Source organism: Clupea harengus, chromosome 5, assembly GCF_900700415.2.
Source record: "Clupea harengus chromosome 5, Ch_v2.0.2, whole genome shotgun sequence".
NCBI lineage: Eukaryota > Metazoa > Chordata > Actinopteri > Clupeiformes > Clupeidae > Clupea > Clupea harengus.
The window spans coordinates 6518312-6539280 of record NC_045156.1 but is presented as its reverse complement, the minus strand read 5'-3'; the positions used below and the strand labels follow the sequence as shown (position 1 = coordinate 6539280).

Here is a 20969-nt window from a genome sequence, read left to right as displayed (position 1 = left end):
GGCGTATGCCTATAAAAACACATTGACAAAGCGGTTTTTCAGATCATTTTGTTTCTTTAACTCCTCCCATGGTCCATTTCTGCACATCGTGGATAGTAGGCTTAGCCCAGGCTATTCTTGGACATCGACTATTAGGATAAAATCACTCATGTAGCCTACATTGACTCATCGGTGCTCGCCAGTGCGTTCGACAGTGATTCGTTGATTTAAAGAAAATAGTGTTCCTTGAAGTAGCCAACAGGATTTTATGGGTGTGTCACTAATGGGAAATGCACGTAGGCATCTTTCACAGAAACGATCCTTATCCCACACTGAGGAGCACAGCATAACAAGGTTTCACTTTCGAGTCCGAAAAATTGTAACAGCTGGCCTGAAGCCAGATAAATCAAGCTCGGAACCTAGCACGTACACCATGGTGCTTGCCAAATCAGTTTGCTGCTCACTGATAAGTAAAATGAGAAGGCGGGTGACATTTCCCACTTTAACTTTATGCTATCAGTTGCTGTAAGATCTCTCAGGACTTAAAAATATGTTAAGTTGCGCAAAAGTAGCCTTATTGAACAGACCGGCTTCGAAGTTGACACATCAACCCTCTGGCGTCACAACACTCGTGTACTAGCTTGTCACGTGCTTTCAATACATCTGGTTTGCCCTGCCCCCTCTCCCACCCCCAAGTAGCCTATTCAACTAGAGATGCGCCTACTGTGTGAATGCAGCAGTTGAGTTCTTTTTCAGACTACCAAGTTGTCAAACTACTTTAGTTTAACACGTTGTTCCTGAACGTTTGGAAGTGATTTAACATACCAAGAGAGATTGCGGCTTTATTCTCCGCCCAAAGACGCAGTATAAGTAGCGACACTAACGAGACAGTCAACTTCGTCTGAATTACACCGCAGATATGGCAACACACGATTTTAATTTTTTGTTGGCTACCGATTCCTACAAGGTGAGTTATTTCTGAACTTTGGCTGACAAGACAACATAGCGAGCCGTACAGAGTTGGACCCGCTACCCTATCGGTTCGACCTTTCAGATGAAAACAAACGTTATGGGCAGCTAGCAAGCCAGCCATTCTAGGTTACGGTAGCTAGTTAGCTGGAAAGATCAAGCCAGATTACGACATTGCTAACATAATTATCTACTTTACACGTGGATATGGACACAATCTACAAGCTATAATATATTTCAGATGAGCTTTAAATAAACCTAGCTAGATAGCAGACCAATGCATTGATAGACCTGTGGTAGAAGTTAAATTAGCTGTCGCTAGTAGCTAGCTAACTCCACTCATTGAAACGCAGTGGTGGGTGGAGCTTGTGCTGAATTGGAAGTGAAGCTATACAGCCTGGGCTTTGCTTTGAAACGAAACTGTTTAACGAAAGTGAAATTGTGATTTTAAATGTAATAATTTTGTCTCTGAATAAACTCTTATTTAATTGAGAGAACGTGCGTTAATGTTTTAACGTCTTCTGAACCCGCTGGCTGTAATTTAAGATACTACGCAGAACTTCCATTACAGGACGTGTCTAGTATCATGTTGCCATTTGACATTAGTTAACCTTAGGCCAGCTCATTTATGCTTTGGAGACACTCACATATCTCCATAGGTTGTATGGACTTTCTTGAGAAAAAAACTCGTATGTTATTGTTGTCAGTTGTTCAGACTTTGATGTCAGGCTCTGTAATCGGGATCAATCTGCCTCTAGAAGCCTACGTGTAGTCTCTTGACCCTGGTCGGATTGCAGCTGTTGTGAGTACGTGCTTTGTTTGTTGTGACCCTTCATTGAGTGGCTAGGTTAAACAAGAACAGCCTACATAACTACCTGATCTGTTATACATTCTTATAGGGATCGCTTTAAGACAGAGAGAGTTCACCGGGCGCTGAAAAAGGTCACATGTAATTGGAAGATGTCATCCAGGTTTTTTGTGGTCTGAGTCAAATGGCAAAGGATGATTCCTAGTGACCCAGAACATGAGAATGCAAAATGTCAGCCAGCTTTCTCTGCCAATGATGTTCCCTCTCAGCTCTGAATGGCAACAACTGTTGTCCTATCACAAGTAAGATAATTCAATCTTTTATGAGTAAGCACAGTTCAGACTTTCCCCTAGTTCGCATCAGAGTCCCTCCTAGATGCGTGTTGGCACATCCATGATTTCATCAGCTCAGCCTTAAGTAATAGTTTCACTGAGGGTGGAATGAAAAAGAAAATGAAGAAACTGAAAGCCAACTGTGCCCATGTACTGCACATGAACACAATTTCCCCCCTGTGCCAAGATCAGGTTATCTTTATCACCAGATGGACACGTGGTTCAACACATGTATCTGTTATGTAATTCATAGCAATGTGATTTGGGCATTACCCCACTTGCATAAGTGGCCGCTGTATAGCAGCATCAGGAAATTCAGTTTAAGGAAATACTAGTTCTAGATCAGTTTGTAAGAATTTAGACTTGATTCATTGTGCCACTGTTTTGTTACGTCTGCATAATATTGACCTTGGTAATTCAGCTTGTTGTTTTTTTTTAAGGGGGAAGACATAACTTAGAGCGATATGAAGGCTATATATTCACCCGTGTAGGGGAAACTTGCCAAAAGACACAAAGCACTAAATGCATAACATACAAGTTATCAGTCATCTGATGATGTGACATAATGAGATGTATCATGTGACTATAGACATGACAAATAGCTGACCTTCGTGTAAAATTAGAGCCATAAGACATAGAAGTCTTATGTTTATGTAGGATGGTAGGACACCTCAGATGCCTAAATATATACACATCACAAGGGGTGATGATTAAAATAAAAAACAGTCTAACTATTTACCACTCAGTCTAAATCTCATGGATTTATGGGCTGAAGCATTAGGCCTATGCTACTTTGTAATATTTATGTAAGTTTTCAGAGCCTCCATTATTGCCACAGTTACACGTGTTGAGCTAATAAAGGGACCAGTTAACTTCAAGTTTTAAGTTTGTTTGGACTTGAAAGGGATATCTTAAAACGCGAATGTAACAAATTATGCAAATTATGCTTACTGGGTGAATTAAGCCACTAGTATTAGGGTCAATATCCATGGAGGACGGTCTTTGAAGTAAAAAAAGAAAATATTGTATCTGTAAGTGTGTGTGTTCTCTTTGACCTTCAACCTTTATGACATTACCATGGTTATGCAAACCATGCAGTCAAATTAGACTGACTTTGAGCTGCACATTAGTGGTTCACTGATTAAACACAATTGGCCATAGCTCATGCACTGCTTTGGAGACTGCAAAGGGAATACTTCAATTTAGTTTACTCACTGGCTTAAAAAAGAAAAAATATACATTAGACCTACTTTAATGATGTAATAATAATAATAATAATAGGCGATTTGATTTGAGCCTTTCCTTTACATTAACCTTTGTTGTATGGCAGTAAGTTTATGTTTAGGCCTAAGTTTATGAGCATTATGAGCTTTTAACTAAATTAGGACTTTATTTCTTGCTTGTTTCATGGGATAATGGTGGTGTTGTTGGAGAGTGTTAGCCCCTATACATTTCAGGGATCTGCAGAAAGTGAGTCAACCAGTCACCCTGAAAGACACATCTTCCTAGGAGCCCTCACATAACTGTTGTCTGCCCAGTTCTGAGTCCTTGCTCTCTCTAGAACTCAGGGAGTTTGGTCAGCTGGCTGTGCTGACGTTGGCCATGAGAAATCAAAGACAAAGAGTCCCCTTAATTCCGCTCATGTGGCACTTAATGTGCTTCACTCAGCATTGCCAGCTTCCCAAGGTCTGTTGGCAAAATTAATGGAAGCCCTCATGCAACTGCCATAGTGCATGCTGGGTTGTAAAACAACATCAAGGAGAAAAGAGGGTGTAGGATAGGATCACACGAGAGCTCTTCTTCGTGGATTGCTGTGTTAATTGTGGCCTGCATATATACAACTGAAGGAGTAGTTAATCTTAATTATCAAATTTCAGTCTGAGAGAGCACAAAGGATGCCTTGTGTATGGACCAAACATGTACATTTCTCTCCCTTCCTCCAAAAAACATTCGTCTCGGGCAAATTGGTGCCCCCTACTGCAGGACTAATGATGAGACGGTAAACTTTTCGTTACGTTCTTCTAGTCTTATTTTGTTGCCTAACTAGATGTACATATTTGCATAATACGACTGACGGAAGCAGCCGCAGAGAGAATGAGCAAGTGAAATGAGAAGATATGTTATCTTCTGTGTGATATCTTGATGATAACGTTTCTGGCAACAATAGACTAAAAGGTTTTTGTCCTATTCTGTGTGGAACATTTAAGGAACTATAGTTTGTGGATGGGGCGGCTGTACTCTGATCGGGTGTGAATCAGGTCTGTGAGTGAGTAGGTCTGTGTAGTGAAAATAAGGATGAGTGTGACTTTATAACAGGCATATTCTTGTGCTAAATTTGAGCATTTTGTCAAATTTACATAAGGAACAATATGAGCTTCATTGTATAAATGTACTTGGCATTTATTTACAAAGTTTTGTGAAACATATCAAATGTAGGATTATTAGTTGAAGGCAAGAATATGTTTGAAAACAACACTTAATGTACAGTATTGACATTTATAATAGAACAGGGGCATACACTGTCATAATAAAACGGTTAAATATAGCCGCAAGTTGCGATAATCGGGGTCCAAGTAGAATGTTCAAACTGCCCCAAGTAGCAAAAGGTTGAATGATTTGACTGCTTCAACAGGTGAAAGTGGACCATTTGAATTTTGTAAATATTACGTAAGGATTTAAAGACAAAACTAATTTTGAAGACAGACCAAACCATGTCAGAGCAACAGAGGGAAACATGATGTAGCTTGTTGTAGTGACATCTTATGGCTGATTTGTTTGAAACTGGGTAAAAAGCTTCTAGCATAATATGGCATTATGAATGAGGCTACAATAATTAATTAAAGTGTAAGTACAACTTTTTTTTTTTTTTTTTTGTAAACACCCGTATTTTAATTGTCATTTTATGGATTAAAAAAGGGTTGTCTACTGTTTAAAATCATCCTGAATCTTGCAAGACCAATAACTCCTTTTGGTACATCATGATATTCATAGACTCACTCAAAAAGGGCTTTTGGCCTACCACACTTCATGAGGCGCTAGCACGAAGGGAAACACACACTTAGGGACACAAACCTTATATTCCAAATCAGCCACGTGGGGATATAAACATATAAAGTTTCAGGTGGATTGGTGAAGTCTCAGTATTAGATTAGATTAGATTCAACTTTATTGTCATTTCACAGAGTACAGGTACTGAGGCAACGAAATGCAGTTAGCATCTAACCAGAAGTGCAAAGTAGAAGAGTTCAGAGTATGTGCAAATGGTAATATAAATATATTGTTGACCAAAAATTGGTGGGGGATGGGGGGGAGTGGAAGAATATGCGGCAGGATCCTTTACTCGTAAGGCATGTTTAACATTAATGCAGTTTCTGATTTATGCCAGTGCACTACAAGTCTGGAGTGGAGCCGTGGAAATATTTGAAGGTGAATTCCAAAGGTTATCTAGGCTAAATGCTGAAGTGGGGCACAGTATCATCTAGTAACACCTGCCTGTGTCAGTGACATGCAGTTATGTGGTGGACTTGTTTTTGGTTTGTTGTACCTAAGGCACAACAGTGATAATATGTACGTCTCCTCTGTCGTTCTAGGTCACACACTACAAGCAGTATCCACCCAACGTGAGTAAAGTTTACTCATACTTCGAGTGCCGGCGCCGGAAGGATGCCCAGTTCCATGAGGTGGTGTTCTTCGGCCTGCAGTACCTCCTCAAGAAATATCTGGCAGGTCAGTAGTGCCCCATTTGGCTGTCATCAGTTGCCTCACTGCCGCTCAGGGTGACCGGAGAGCAGTGTGTGAGCATGTGGTTGAACATTCTCACTGGCATCGGTCAAACACGTCCTGTTGATATGACTAACAAGGCTACATGCCATACCATGCCTGTGACGGGGCACTTGTGTGACCCGCCCCTGCAGCCTGTAGGCTGCTGCCTTTACTGGACTGGGTGCAGGTGTTTTGTGTGTGTTTTGCGTGTTTGGTGTCTGTGTCTGTGTACAGTTTATATGTACGTTATCCACACCACTCTGTTTAAAATAATCACTCAATTTCAATGTCTTGTATGATAAATGTTCCGTTTTATTTAGTTTCAAATCATACCTCATATTTTTATATTTCATAGCCTTCGTACTGTTGTTTAAGTCTCGTCTTGCGTGCGTCTTGTTTGTTACGTAATTCTGCCGAGTATAAGCGCGAGTTTTAACTTCCGGGGTAACCCGAATTATCTTTAATTGTTTTTCGGCTGATTTCTTATGTGTCGGTTATGCCGTCACCGAGCCTTATTGCTACCATGGTGTAGTGTGTTTCGTCCCAGCTGTATGTGATATTGTTTATGGCTGTTATGAGCTAATGGTTTAAGTATGGCTGCTGTGAGCCACAGGTGCATGGGTGCCTGCCAACGACACACCTGCCATTTAATATTGGTTTGAGCCAATTGGAGGTTCGTGTCTTGGCTACTTAAACTCGCCTTTTCTTTTGTTCGGGAGAGTTGCCTGTTAATAAGACATAAGTCTTAGGAGCTCTCGCGTGGATTAGATACTTTGGTCCTTTTACTTGTCTAGTCGACTATAGCTTATTTGTCTAACGGCTATGATGCCTAGTTATTTGTCTTTTTGAAAAGTTTAATTTATATTGATATAGTATTGTTATTGTTTTTACTGCCTTTGTGCCTTATTTGGGTAAACAACAGTTAACATCTTGCTCTAAGCGCCAAGGCTATCCCGACCTTTAACAATGCCATTCTGTACTATGCCATGCCTGAAATAGAGGTTCATGGTAAAAGCACTCAAAAACTTTGCCACTCCTCCCAACCTCTCTCTATGTCTATAATGAACGGGTTGTTTTGATAGATAATTGAGTAAAACCAATGGCTGTAAAATATCTAACTTGTGTGTGTATATGTGTGTGTGTGTGTGTGTGTGTGTGTGTGTGTGTGTGTGTGTGTGTGTGTGTGTGTGTGTGTGTGTGTGTGTGTATATATATATATATATATATATATATATATATATATATATATATATAGGTTCTTAGTATAATTTCACTGATACCCCAAAGAATGAATGAAAATGATATTATTCGTTTTAGAGTTGTGTTTTTATGAAGACAGATAGCACTCGTGTTAGACAGTTTTGATGTGAACACTGAGTGGCGGAACATACTGAGAGCATGTGTGGACCTCTGACCTCTGAGCACCCTAGTGTCCTGATCTATCATCCTTAGGTCAAGTGACCTTTAAAAGCAGGCTCAGCCTAACCCCCCTCCCCCCTAGTTCTGTATTCGAGGACCTGATGGGAACCCTCTCTGCTATGTGAGCAGGGATTTTCTGGTTCTCAGCAAGCCCCTTCCACATCCCAACCCCCCAGATGAGCCATTGGTTGCTTTGCTTGGAACGGGTTAATCCTTTTAAATTGTCCTGGCTTAATGTTGTTGTTGGGGGTCCAAGCAGAGAAGCTGGTGGAACCCTACTGCGTTTGTTCTTCTTGTTCTTCTTGTTCTTGTTCTTCTTCTTCTTGTTCTTCTTCTTCTTCTTCTTCTTCTTCTTGTTCTTGTTCTTGTTCTTTTTCTTCTTCTTCTTCATCTTCTTCTCATTATTATTATTATCTGCCTCGGAATCCGAAGGTTCAGAGTTTGAGTCCCGGTTCTTCCATGGTGCGTCTTCTCTCAATCTTTGAATCCCTGCTGTTGCCACTGTGGTTTACAGTCACAAATACCTCAACTCCCGGATTCTTCAGTGAGAAGACCTGAGGTCTTTGCCCATGCTTGGACCCCATTCAAGTAGACCCTGTATTTTTTAAATATATATAGTTACGTTTAATTTTTTTTATTTAGTATGCTGTAGGACAAATAATCTTGCTCAGCTGTGGCAGGGATGTGCTTGTCTGTAGGGTTAATTGGGTGCCCTCCTCTTGAAGCCTTTTTGCTTTGCCTCTTATCCCCGTCATCAGGTCGTGTCATCACAGAGGAGAAGATTCAGGAGGCCAAACTGTTCTTCCAGATGCACTTTAGACAGAAGGTGTTTGATGAAGACGGTTGGAGGAGAGTTCTGGAGGTAAGAGCGGGGCTCCATACGGTGGATGGCACACACATTTGTCTGTGCCTAGTAAAATAAGGCCACAGAAAAGTGATTCCTTGTGTGTTTTCTCTCTTGTTGTCACTGTCAGAAATATGATGGTCGCCTTCCCATCCGGATCAAAGCCGTTCCTGAAGGGAAGATCATTCCGAGGGGGAACGTCCTTTTCACTGTTGAGAACACAGATCCGGACTTCTTCTGGCTCACCAATTACGTTGAGGTACTCTATCCATGTCTGTTATCTTTTTGATAATTTACCTTCTGCAGTTTATGTTGAGTGCTCAAAATTGTGTGCTTTTAAAACATTAGCAGGATCTTATCAAAGCCCAGGAAAGATATTCATAGCAATTAAAAACCTCATAGCGGAATTGCCTTTGGCCTTTAGTTTAATGCATTTCTTACAATCTGTGAGGGCGCAGCCAGCCAATGGTATCTGATAGAACTTGTCTGCCCAGTGTGTGCCTAGAGGCTGTAAAGTGCAGCATTGTGTGTGTGTGTGTGGGCGTGGGTGGGTGCTGTAGTAATAGTCTGGCCAGCGCTGCAGCTCCCAGAAGCAGCCAGTTGGCTGTAATTAGCCAAATGAGGTCAGTGATGATTCTGGTGGCTGGCTAATCAGCTGGACTGCTGCCCTATTGGTCTCCTGATCACCACCAGCCTAATCATCCGATGGCTCGCCCCCTGACACCAATGCCCTGACTGGCTGTGCTCTGCTCTCTGTCTGTCTATGACACACACAATGCACAATCTACACACACACACACACACACACACACACACACACACACATACACATGCACTTTGGACTCACTGCCCTTTTTCCCCTGCCTCCTCTTTTTCTCTTTCTCCAGACCATGCTGGTGCAGATGTGGTACCCCATCACCGTGGCGACGATCTCTCGAGAGTTCAAGAAGATCCTGGCCAAGCACCTGAAGAGCACCTCGGGCGGCCTGGAGGGCCTTGACTTCAAGCTGCACGACTTTGGCTACCGGGGGGTGTCTTCTCAGGAGGTGAGGAACCCAGCGCTAGGAATGTCCCATCATCCCCCCCCCCCCCACACACACACACATCCTTCTCCTCCCCGTCCTGTTTCTCCGTAAAACCAGCTGATGTGTTTCTAGGCTACTTTCACTAAATGAGAAGTTTAAGAATGCGAGAGAAATCCAACTAATGTCAAAAAATACCCTCATATGAGGTCACCCTCGCTTTGATACTCATTTGCTTATTTATCGTGTGATATAACGTGTGTTATAGATGTATTATATGTGTTATAGCTATAGCGTTGTCCAGTTTTTAAACAGGCTGAGTTACACTCGCATGTTCAGTTTACTTTTCATCTGCTCCACATCCACAAAGAGGCTTCCTAAGAGAACAGTAAAGCCAACATTATTTAAAAATAGAACGGAATAATACATGAAATAAAATCCAGGGACACACACACACAGCAGGGAGCGGTTTCATAGAGCGATCCGATCTGACCTTTTGGCAGTGCGCAAGACTGACCCAGGCTAATGCTACGCCGTCTTTATTTCAAAGCATTAAGACTATTCAGCAGTCAGTACTACTACTACTACTAAATTGTTTTTTAGAATTATTTTGATTACCTGCGTTAATTCAGCCTTGCTTAACTACCTCAGCAGTCCAGTTTGAAATAACTGTTCTGTGGGGCCGCCTGTGCCTGTGGTTGCCTGGCTGGGTCCGTGGTGCGGCGGGCACCTCAGACATCACTTGGTTTGAGAACGTGTGTGCTGAAAAAGGTCAGCACTGTCACCTCCACTTACATCAGCGCTTCGGAAGAGCCAGGTGAAGCGTGACTGGAGATAGCCGCTGCCCTTCTGATCAAATGGAAATTGGAAATTAAGCATCCAAGTCATCTATATATCTATATATCTGCAGGCTATCCACAGGCATTTTTCCTGGAAGTGATGCAACAGTTGCTTACAGTTTATTGAAGTAGGCCACACATGTATTTGTTCTCCAGTCCTAATGGTATTCCCTTATTGGAAGCACCCTTGGCCTTTTACTGCAAGGCTTTTCCATTGCTCTCTTGCCTGTAGTCGAAGGGGTGATGGTTTTCTTAAGGGTGGACAGGATGGGGATGGTATCGATCTTTTCTTTCTTTCTGAGGCCGTGTCAGACTGGTCCCCCATATGGCTTATTGATCCAGTGACATCAAGGGGTGACTGATGTTTCTCGTCCGCATTTTCTCCAGCAGTGGCTATTCTATGCATGACTATGCCTCCTCAGACTGCCTCCTGCAGCTGAGATTTCCCATGTCACCACCCCGGTTGAAGTGAGACTTTGCAAAATGAGTCAAAGTTGCGGGAAATGGTCACGATTTATGTCTGTGTCTGTGTCTGTCTGTGTGTGTGTGTGTGTGTGTGTGTGTGTGTGTGTGTGTGTGTGTGTGTGTGTGTGTGTGTGTGTGTGTGTGTCTATGTGCGAGTGCTTCATCTATTATGGCTGAGGCTCTGAGAGAAGATGACTCTCAAGGTTATTATTATCGCTGTCTTCATTGCCACCATTATCATTATCCTTTATTGGGTCCAATGGCTAATTATTTGCAATTACCTTTGCCACAAAATGACTTAACATCAGATGGCGGCCTTGCAGCGGACTTAAGCACCTGGCAGACTGCACCTATTTACTCAGTTTGATTGACAGAAACCATTTCTGTGTGGGAATAGGGATTTCCCTTCATCTGCTACTAATAAAGCCTTTTAAAAACAGCGTGAGGTTCCAGGTTAGGACAGTAATCTCCTCTGCTGGCGGCACGTAGCAGCGACCGCTGATAACGGCCACTGGCTGATGGCATCTTCCGTGATGGCTGTCATTCTAATGGAGGTGAGGAGTGGTGAGAGCGTCACCGCAAGTTGCGAAAAAAGAGAAAAGAGGTGGAGGGGAAAAGCTTGTGCCGTCTTCACATGTGAGCGTGTTTCAGATAGGAGTAAAGTCAGAAGAGGGAACATAAGCTCTCTGTCTGTGTTGCCAGATGGTGTGATCTTGATACAAAACTGTGTTTCAAGCACACCGTAGGCCTGGCGGTACCCTGGAGTAATTCTGTTGCTGTGGTTCACAGACGGATCAGGAGATGGCTCCCATTTCTATCTGTTTTACAGTATTTTGACCTGTACCTTCCCCTGTGTGTGTGTGTGTGTGTGTGTGTGTGTGTGTGTGTGTGTGTGTGTGTGTGTGTGTGTGTGTGTGTGTGTGTGTGTGTGTGTGTGTGTGTGTGTGTGTGTGTGTGTGTGTGTGTGTATATATATAGTCAGCTGCTCTGGGAGGAGCTGCCCACCTGGTGAACTTCTGCAGCACAGACACAGTGGCGGGGCTCCTCATGGCCCAGCGTTACTACAGCTGCCCCATGGCCGGCTTCTCCATCCCTGCCGCCGAGCACAGGTGAGGGGACCACACTCACACACACACACACACACCACACACAAAAAAAACACACACACACACACATATGCACACACACATATGCACGCCTGGGCCCACTTCCTCATACAGAGGAACATATGTAGATGAACTGCCACACCTTTGAAGTTAGTATGGCAGTTTTTTGTAGGTTTAATTAATCTGGGAGATATCACAGTAGTTGACACAATTTAGCACATAGGTACATCTGAGAAGGTGTGAACTCGTGATTGGGCTGTGAAAGGTATTGTTTTTCCACTGTGATCCTGATGAATATGCTTCAGGCCCAACTAAGCTATTAGCCAAAGCGTAATTAAATGACTGTGTGATCACATCAGATCTTGCTATCTTATGGGTGATTGATTTAAAGGAAGTGACTCTTTTCTCTGTCTGTCTGTCTGTCTGTCTGTCTGTCTGTATCTGTCTGTCTGTGTCTGTCTGTCTGTCTGTCTGTCTGTCTGTCTCTGTCCTGTCTGTAGCACCATCATCTCGTGGGGAAGGAGCCGTGAGAAGGATGCCTACGAAAGCCTGTTGGACCAGTTCCCAACCGGGCCTTTGGCCGTGGTCAGCGACAGCTACGACATCTTCAAGGCCTGCAAGCACATCTGGGGCGACAAGCTGAAGGAGCGCGTGATGGAGCGCAGCGAGGACTCCACCCTCGTCATCCGACCCGACTCGGGAGACCCCGCCGAGACCCTGCTGGAGGTGGGCACCGAAGCAAGCCTAGCGCCGAGCACATGGGACAGAGTAGACTAGAGTGGGCCAGTGTCTGTCTGTGCGCTCTGGTAACTTCATATCAGACCGATACATAATAAACCATAAGACTAAATATAGACCAAAAATATTCACCCTTCACAACGGTTGACACCAACCGTGTGAGACTGCCTAGGGTAGGTGGCGCCTCTTCACCTGCATGTGTTTTAGGCTACTTTTAGTCTTTCCTTTGCACAAGAAAAATGAGTTCAACACGTTAATACCACAGCTGCAGTGGGATCGCACATCACTAATTGAGCGACAGACAGGAAGGCTTTTGGAAGGCATGGCTGCAAAGCCGTTGAGGGAAGGAGTGATATTTTTAGCTTCGTGACTCATCGATTCCCCCTGATCTTTGCCTGTTGCACTAAGTGTTTTTATTTTTATTTTTTTATATCATGAGATGTGAAAGTCTAAAGTCTCTCCCTCTTTCTCTCTCCCCCTCTTTCTCTCACTCCCTCCCCCACCATATCTCTCACTCACTTTATCACCAGGTGATAAAGATTCTGGAGGAGTGCTTTGGCTGCTCTTTAAATTCAATGGGCTACAAAGTGCTGCCATCCTACCTGCGCATCATCCAGGGTGACGGCATTGATCTGAAGTCTATCGAGGAGGTGAGGATGAAATAACGACCAGAAGTCTGTGTCTTTGTTCTCATTTGTCCCTGTTGACATTTTGGGTTTGATTTGAAGCAGTGCCAGATCCGCACATTTGAGTTTTGTCTTGAAGAAGTTTTGTGTACAACAAGGTGTTTATATATTAGGTCATGTCGATCTGGCCAACAGGCTAACTCTGATCATGTATATTTTTTTGTATGATAATATAATTCTGAGAAAATGACCCATTGACTCTGGAATCCATGATAGATGGATTCCCTCCAGTCTTAGCTCAGCAGCTCATCTGCTGTACTGGAGTAGTGACGCATCCTGTGCAAGGGACTACATTTATGTTGACCGACCCTCCAATCACGGCTCTCCCTCAGTGCTAACGCTCCTCTTTGATTGGCCGGTGACAGATTTTGGTGAAGCTGAGCGACGAGGGCTGGAGCGCGGAGAACGTGTTCTTCGGCTGTGGCAGTGCCCTCCTGCAGAAGCTCAACAGAGACACGCTCAACTGCGCCTTCAAGTGCAGCTATGTGGAGAGCAACGGCAAGGGGGTTAGTTGACAGCCTAATTTTTTGACTCTCTCGTGCCACAACACCGTACCAAACTTGAGTCGTTCTCTCCAGACGATGTGCTCTCGTCACCTAGTGCTGAACAACCCGCAAGACGAGTGTTGCATAAGTGCTTGTGTGGGGGGGGGATAACATATTGGCATAGCTTTAAATCTCCCATTCACAGATGAACATTGATAGTAGCTCTCTCTCCCCTCAGTCCCTTTCTGTCTAGTGTCAGTGTTGCAGGACTAAAAAGTGTTAATTAGGCTGGTGTGATTCTCGTAATTATTGATTCATTCATTGACTGGGGCCTTGAGAGATACGCCTGCTGCAGCAGAAGCCCAGCTGAGGTTGGATTCCTTCCATCTGTCAGAGCTTTGACTCTGGGAATACCTCCGTGACATTTCTGTTGATTTGATGCGAAGCATAGGGTCATAGGGGAGATACGTGCGCAGACATTCATTGGTGGGTACTGACACCTTACTTGCTTACTTACAGATGGACGTGTACAAGCAGCCGGTGACGGACCCGTCCAAAGGTTCCAAACGGGGTCGCCTGTCTCTCCGCAAGAACTCCGAAGGCTTCATCGAGACGGTGGAGCGCGGCGCGGGCAAGCCAGAGGAGGTGAGCCCCTCGAGACAAATAACATTTCTCAGCTTCACACACACACACACACACACACACACCACACACACACACCACACACACCACACACATACACACACACCATAAACACGCACACGCACACGCACACGCACACGCACACACACACACACACACACACACACACACACACACCTTGATAGAGAGAGATGGATAAACATAATCGCTGTTAATTTTTCTTTCCGGTCAGGTTAATAATCCCAAATCAGTAACCGCCAAATAGGGCTTCAAATCTTTGGCTATAAATACTCCCACTGCTTTCGATATTCCCTTCGCCAAGGAGGTTATGTTTTCGGTGCAGTTTGTCTGTTTGTAAACAGGATTATGCAAATACTACTGGCTTGATTTCCATGAAACTTGGTGAAAAGGTTTGGCGTGGGCCAAGGAATAACCCATTTAGTTGATGGATTTAACAAAATGGATCAGAAGGTACAACTTGCATGCAGTCTGCAGTGCAATAAGACATTTTTGCAAATTAAACGAAAATGACAGATGTATGTTAATACCGCAGTTCACGTGTGAGGATTGAACCGTAGGGGGCGTTCCAAATATCGTGTGCTATTGCATCCCTAATACACAATAAACATATAGATGCAATCTGCCAGTGCTGCTCCTGGTCATTCTACATTCTGTACAGATACATAAATGCACACCGGACACACACACACACACACACACACACCACACACACACACACACACACACACACACACACACACACATAACACACACGCACATACACACATGCACACATAAATAGATGTAATATGCCAGTGCTGCTCCTGGTCATTCTACATTCTGTACAGATACATAGATGCACATACCTGAACCCTTTGAAAGCAAACCTTAAAGTGTAAGGTTGTCATCTCTTGTTTTTAAATTAAAATACTATTGTTTATTACAATTCTATTAACTTTGAACACAGATTCTCTCCTGTGAGCTACTCCAGCATTGAGCCACTCAGTTGTGGTTTTAGCCCTGTCCCTAGGTCCTATCCCCAATCCCTCTCCCAACCCTTGTTTTACAACACACTGCACAGGTTTTCTTGTGATATTGTGTAGAATTTCTATCCCCATGATGTTACCACTGCCATATTACACAATTGGAATGTGTTTTCTAAAGGCATGGACAGGGTTAGATTTACACCACATGTACCGCTTTGAGGATTGGCCAGAAAGCTCTACTTTGGTCTCATGACTATAAAAACCCTTTCCCACATCTTAAGCAACCGTCATGCATGCTTTGATGCGGATCTTCCAAACCAATGGCTTTTTTGTCACCCTCCAATAGAGTCAGTTTTATAGATAGCTCTTAAGATCGTAGACTCCTACACCTGCACCCCAATTCCAGAAACTGAACTTTGTAGGCTAGCCTTCCCACCGGTGGGATTTTTTTTTCTTTTTTTTTTCTTGTTGTCAATATGCCTTTAAAGCTCTGCAAGTTTTTGTCCTAGAATCATAAAAAGAACACCCCCAGATTCCTGTAATCTTCTACATATATGCCACTTGTGCATCAATGTTTTGAAGTTAGAGGAAATGTACAAAAACATCAAGGCATGTCAGACTACCTAAACAAGTCTGACAGGCCTTGGTCCTTTAGGAGTTTATAGAACAAAACAGTCACATAAGCTACAGTAGACTCTCAAATACTGATCAAACTGCCTAGTGATTGATTACTATTGTTGTTTTGGTTCCCATTCATACACTTGATTGGCTTGATATAGAATAGAGAGCTTTTGCCCATTTCATAACTTGTTTGTTTTGCAAGCCATTGTAGCTTTCTTGGAAAGATCTATTTTAGTTAATGATTTGGGAAAATCTGCTGAGTATTTGAGCTTTCTCCCGCATTCATTACCCTCAGATAAAACTCTCAAACCCCCTCCGTCTCTCTCTGTCTCTGTGTCTCTCTCTCTCTCTCTCTCTCTCTCTGTCTGTCTCTCTCTCTCTCTCTCTCTGTCTCTCTCTCTGTCTCTCTCTCTGTCTCTCTCTCAGGATATGCTGGTCACTGTGTTTGAGAACGGCTCCATCCTGCAGGACTACACCCTGGAGGAGATCCGCAAGCACGCACGACTGTCGGAGGAGGACATCTCGCCCCCACTGCACAACAACGACGAGCGCAACGGCCTGGGCATACACCACAAGCACATCATGAATGGCGTGCACTGATTGGCCCCGTCCATATCACCACTGGCCTATGACTTTTCTAACACTGCCCCCCAAAACTGATCTTTCCTCTTCCTTATTGATCATGGTCAAAGATCATGTGTTTTATCTTGACAAAAAAAAAAAGAAAGAAGAAAAAAGACATGCCAATTTTAATGCCATGCCTACAGTCACATCTGGTTGTTTCATTTATACCCACAAACATATGCCAACACATTTTTACTGGCTTTTAAGACCGTTTGTTGTTTTTTTTTTTTTTTCAAAAGACTTTTAAGCGTTCCACAGATTGCATTTTTTTTTTCTTCTCACTGGTAGCCATTTTCCTTTGAGGCTGCTGCAGCACTGCAGATTGGCATTGACATGCGTCTCTTTGAATGCCAAATTGTTGATGGGGTGAATATTCCCTGCTGTATATACTTTTGTTGATTCTGATTCTAAAGGAAGATTTCCTCTGGCTTCGTTTTGGAGGTGGTTAACCGGCCTCTCCAAGTCCAAGTCACATAGGAGCATATCGAAAAACAGACAACATCCTATCAAACGGCTTTGATTCCTTATTTTCAACTCAACTCAATGAAGGCCTGACTGTTGTGTGACCCTGTTCGACACTTTACCCCAATCTTCTTCAATTCTTCTTCAAACTGGAAGAGTGTCTTTTTAAGCCATTTGTTTTGGCCAAGTAGTTCAGTTTCACCAGGCTGATAACTGTTGGAAACAAATGCTCCAGTAAGCACTCACTACAGCCATTGGCACTATGCAGTCCACCAGGCAAGACAGATATGCTCCACTGGAAAGAGATTTCTACTCTCCTTTTCCTTGAGTAGGTTCTTTAGGTCTTTAGCAGTAATGAAGTAATGGGACACTGAAAAATACTTGATATTATTATTATTATTATTATTATTATAATTATTTGCTCTGATAATTTGCTCTTGATAAGTGTGTTATATACATGCATTGGATTTGGCTGGATGTGTAGGGAGCACAGTGCTGAGGGTCGGCTGGTCCACGGCTCCAGAGACCAGCAGTTGCCTTAAGAACCTCTCAAACCTCACGGCAAAGAGGAGCAGGTTGCTCTCTGTCACGGCACGCAAATTATTTTCAATTCTTTATGTTTAGGTGAACCTTGATTATAAGTGTGTGTGTGAGAGAGAGAGAGAATATGTAATTGTGCTTCCTTAATTAGTGAGTTGAGAGTATTCTTGGCATGTTTAATTCCTTTTGCCCCTCTATCTTCACGTCTTCATGAGAATATGCTGCATTATTTAAATGTTTTTTTTTTGCCCTCTTTCTCTTGCTGTGGACGTTTCAGGCAAAGCTGTTTAAAGAAATAACCAATTTACTGTGTAATTTGACAATTTGATATGAAGCAGTTGACCCTACCTCCTTTTTCTATATAAAACAATACTGTATATTAGTAATAATAAGCTTGATGATAATTCAGTTCAATAGTATAATATTCTTTTATGTAAATATTGATGAATATAATATTGTTTTTTCCTTCTTTTTGCTGTACAAAAGTAATATTTTGTATCAGGAAATTAAACAGACCTTTTACGTATAACTTAACACCATTACTGTGTCCAGAACATTTTATACTTCCATCTTTTACATGAATATTAGTATCTACACCACATCCTGGTAGCATTTGGAGATTAGCATTGTGGCTGGATGCACCATTTCACCATGGCAACGGAGGTAACAAGTGACGTAGCCTGACAATGTTTATAGGGGTGGCTGAGACCATTACTGACATGGGGGTGGCACAGCTGATGTCCTGTAATTTGTTTTCTGCATGGCAAAGCGCTGTAGGCCGAGTAATCCCTTTCTGTTCTGCTTAAGAGCCATAGATGTGAAAAGAAAGCACAGTTTTCACTGTTTTTGATGGATATCACTGAAAATAGTTAAGTCACCTCAAAACCCTGAGAGCAGCGAAAGGCCGTGGACTTGTCATTTGAGACAATGATGATTCGATTTTTTTGTAGCAGCTAGGGGAAAAAAACATTGGGGGTTCCAGGGATGTTGCCTAGCTAGGTCAGTTTAAAGCCATATTTCTTGTATAACCATGGCCCAGATGGCAAAAGGCCAGTGGACCACTGTTTGCCCACTAGGGGCAGAGCTGGTGGACCGCTGGTGAGTTACAGACAAAGGCCCACCGTTTTGCCGTTTTTCCCTTTATTCATTTATACCTTTTTTTATTACATTTTTATAGATGTAAGCAGCGCGTAACACATTTTTCACCTTGAGAGACCTCTAATGCCGTCAACCTCTTCTGTTTTAGCAGCTGATATTTTAAATAGACTATGCCAAGGATATGATTTAGAAATGCCAGGAATTGCGAACATTCTATGTTATTTTCTTAACATCCACACCCAGTTAAACAACATAGTGTGATGGTCTGGGACTGCTTTGCTGCTTCAGGACCTGGGTGACTTGCCATAATTGATGGAACCACGAATTCTGCTCTCTCCCAGAAAATCCTGAAGGAGAATGTCCAGCCATCAGTTTGTGACCTAAAGCTCAAGTGCAGTTGGGTTATGCAGCAGGACAATGATCCGAAGCACACAAGCACATCCACCTCTGAATAGCTCAAAAGAAACAAAATGAAGGTTTTGGAGTGGCCTAGTCCTGTCCTGACTTGAATCCGATTGAGATGCTGTGGCATGACCTTAAACAGGCAGTTCATGCTCGAAAACCCTCCAATATGGTTGAATTAAAACAATTCTACAAAGATGAGTGGGCCAAAATTCCTCCAAAGTGATGTTAAAGACTCATTGCCAGTTATTGCAAACGTTTCATTGCAGTTGTGGCCGCAAAGGGTGGCACAACCAGTTATTAAGTTTAGGGGGGCAATCACTTTTTCAAATGGGTGATATTCAAAACCTATAACTCTTTACCTTCAATAAATGAAATGATCATTTAAAAGCTGAATTTTTCATTTACTCACCTTGTCTTTGTCTTATATTAAAATAAGTTGGATGATCAGATTTAAATGTGACAAATAAGCAAAAAGAGAAGAAATTGGGAAGGAGGCAAATACTTTTTCACAGCACTGGATGTGCCTGGTGTCCAGTTTTCTACCCCTCTTGCACAAAATAAATTCTACTGTCCCCGTCATTAACTGACAAAGAGTTAACCTCAACTCGTTTATTCTCAAAACAAACAAGGCAATGATTTAAAAACCTGATTATGTCTCCACGAGTAGCGACCTTCGGTCAAGCTAGTTTTACAACCAGACAGAATATGTTTTAATGAGCCAACACCCATACACAACTTGCAGCTTCTTTCCTCACCCACCCACTGACTAAAGCCTGTGACTCACCAATGTCTGGCCTTTGGTAGCCTCTGTGGCCATAGTTTTGACATTGTGTCCCAGACCGTTGGCACCAGTCAGACCCCTGTCAGCGGCTTTTTTTTGGCCTATTGAGCAAGTTGAATTGGTGGCATAACCCGTTGGTGAGAAAGATCACTCTGATTGGCTGTTCAGCAAAACATTTTAAATTGAAGGTTTAATTTATCTCCAGCTCTCGACACAGGTTCGGGGAAACCCTTTGACCCTGTATTATGCCTGTCCATGATTGTATCCAGTTGGTGTGGTTCCTCCTTTTTCACATCCGCCTCTTCCTTTCTTTTTCCACAACTAAAAGACCAAGGGCTGACAACGCCAGTGCCATTTGCAACTTCTTATTCTTGATTAAAAATAGCTATGTTATGAAACCGTCTGTGGTGAGTGAGAGTAAGCAAACTGCTTAGTAAAGGCCAGCAACCATAAAAGAGGCAATTCACTTCGCCCCAACCACGTACGTATTCCTTAGGCCTTATGTTGACAGATAAACTATATAAAACGTATCTCATGTCATAGTGCCATTGTTTTGATAATAATCTTGTTCAGTTGTAGGCTGTTAATGAGAAGCCACCAGTGCATTTGGGTTGGTACCCTACTGCTGCTGTGCCACTTCTGGTCCACTCTCAGACTACCATCATCTTTAGTTTAAAAAGTTACACTTTTGACTTTGAAGTCCACATAATCTTATCCTAAAGGTCTTGGGGGTCATCAAGCTGTTTTTTGGCAAAAGGCAATTTTGTTGTTCTTGTTAAGTATTGTAAGTATCGGTATGATTGTTTTAATGTATCCTGTTGTTATAATACTTAGACTAGGTTGTTGGGTATGAGTACTTGCATGTGACAGTGAAAGGTTTGGCTGCTGTGGGAAGTCCCCAACCAATAGCATGAGGAATTTAACATATTTTCCTGTGTATAACTAAAAAAAGTACACAAGTGTGTTTGTGTGTGTGTGTGTGTGTGAGAGAGAGAGAGAGAGAGAGAGAGAGAGAGAGAGAGAGAGTGCATTTGTGCTTCCTTAATTAGTGAGTTGAGAGTATTCTTGGCATGTTGAATTCCTTTTGCCCCTCTATCTTCATGTCTTGTATGCTGGTTTTGTTGTTCCTCTCTCTCTTGTTGTTGAGGTTTCAGGCAGAACTGTTTAAAGACATAACCAATTAACTGTGTAATTTGACAATTTGATATGAAGCAGTTGACTCCTACCTCCTTTTTCTATACAAACAATATTGTATATTAATGATGATAAGCTTGAAGATAATTCAGTTGAATGGTATGATATTCTTTTATGTAAATATTGATGAGTATAATATTGTTTTGACCTTCTTTTTGCTGT

At 42.6% G+C, this 20969-nt stretch overlaps 1 protein-coding gene across 1 annotated transcript; it reads left to right on the top strand.

Annotated features, from left to right (window-relative positions):
* Nucleotides 1-650: 650 nt before the first annotated feature.
* Nucleotides 651-16414, top strand: nampt2 (nicotinamide phosphoribosyltransferase 2). The gene is made up of 11 exons (XM_012841250.3): nt 651-946; nt 5679-5814; nt 8028-8131; nt 8244-8372; nt 9001-9159; nt 11418-11548; nt 12046-12271; nt 12814-12933; nt 13335-13475; nt 13974-14099; nt 16130-16414. Exons 1-11 carry the CDS (start codon nt 899-901, stop codon nt 16301-16303), a joined length of 1494 nt encoding a protein of 497 aa, XP_012696704.2. The 5' UTR covers nt 651-898; the 3' UTR covers nt 16304-16414.
* Nucleotides 16415-20969: the final 4555 nt, after the last annotated feature.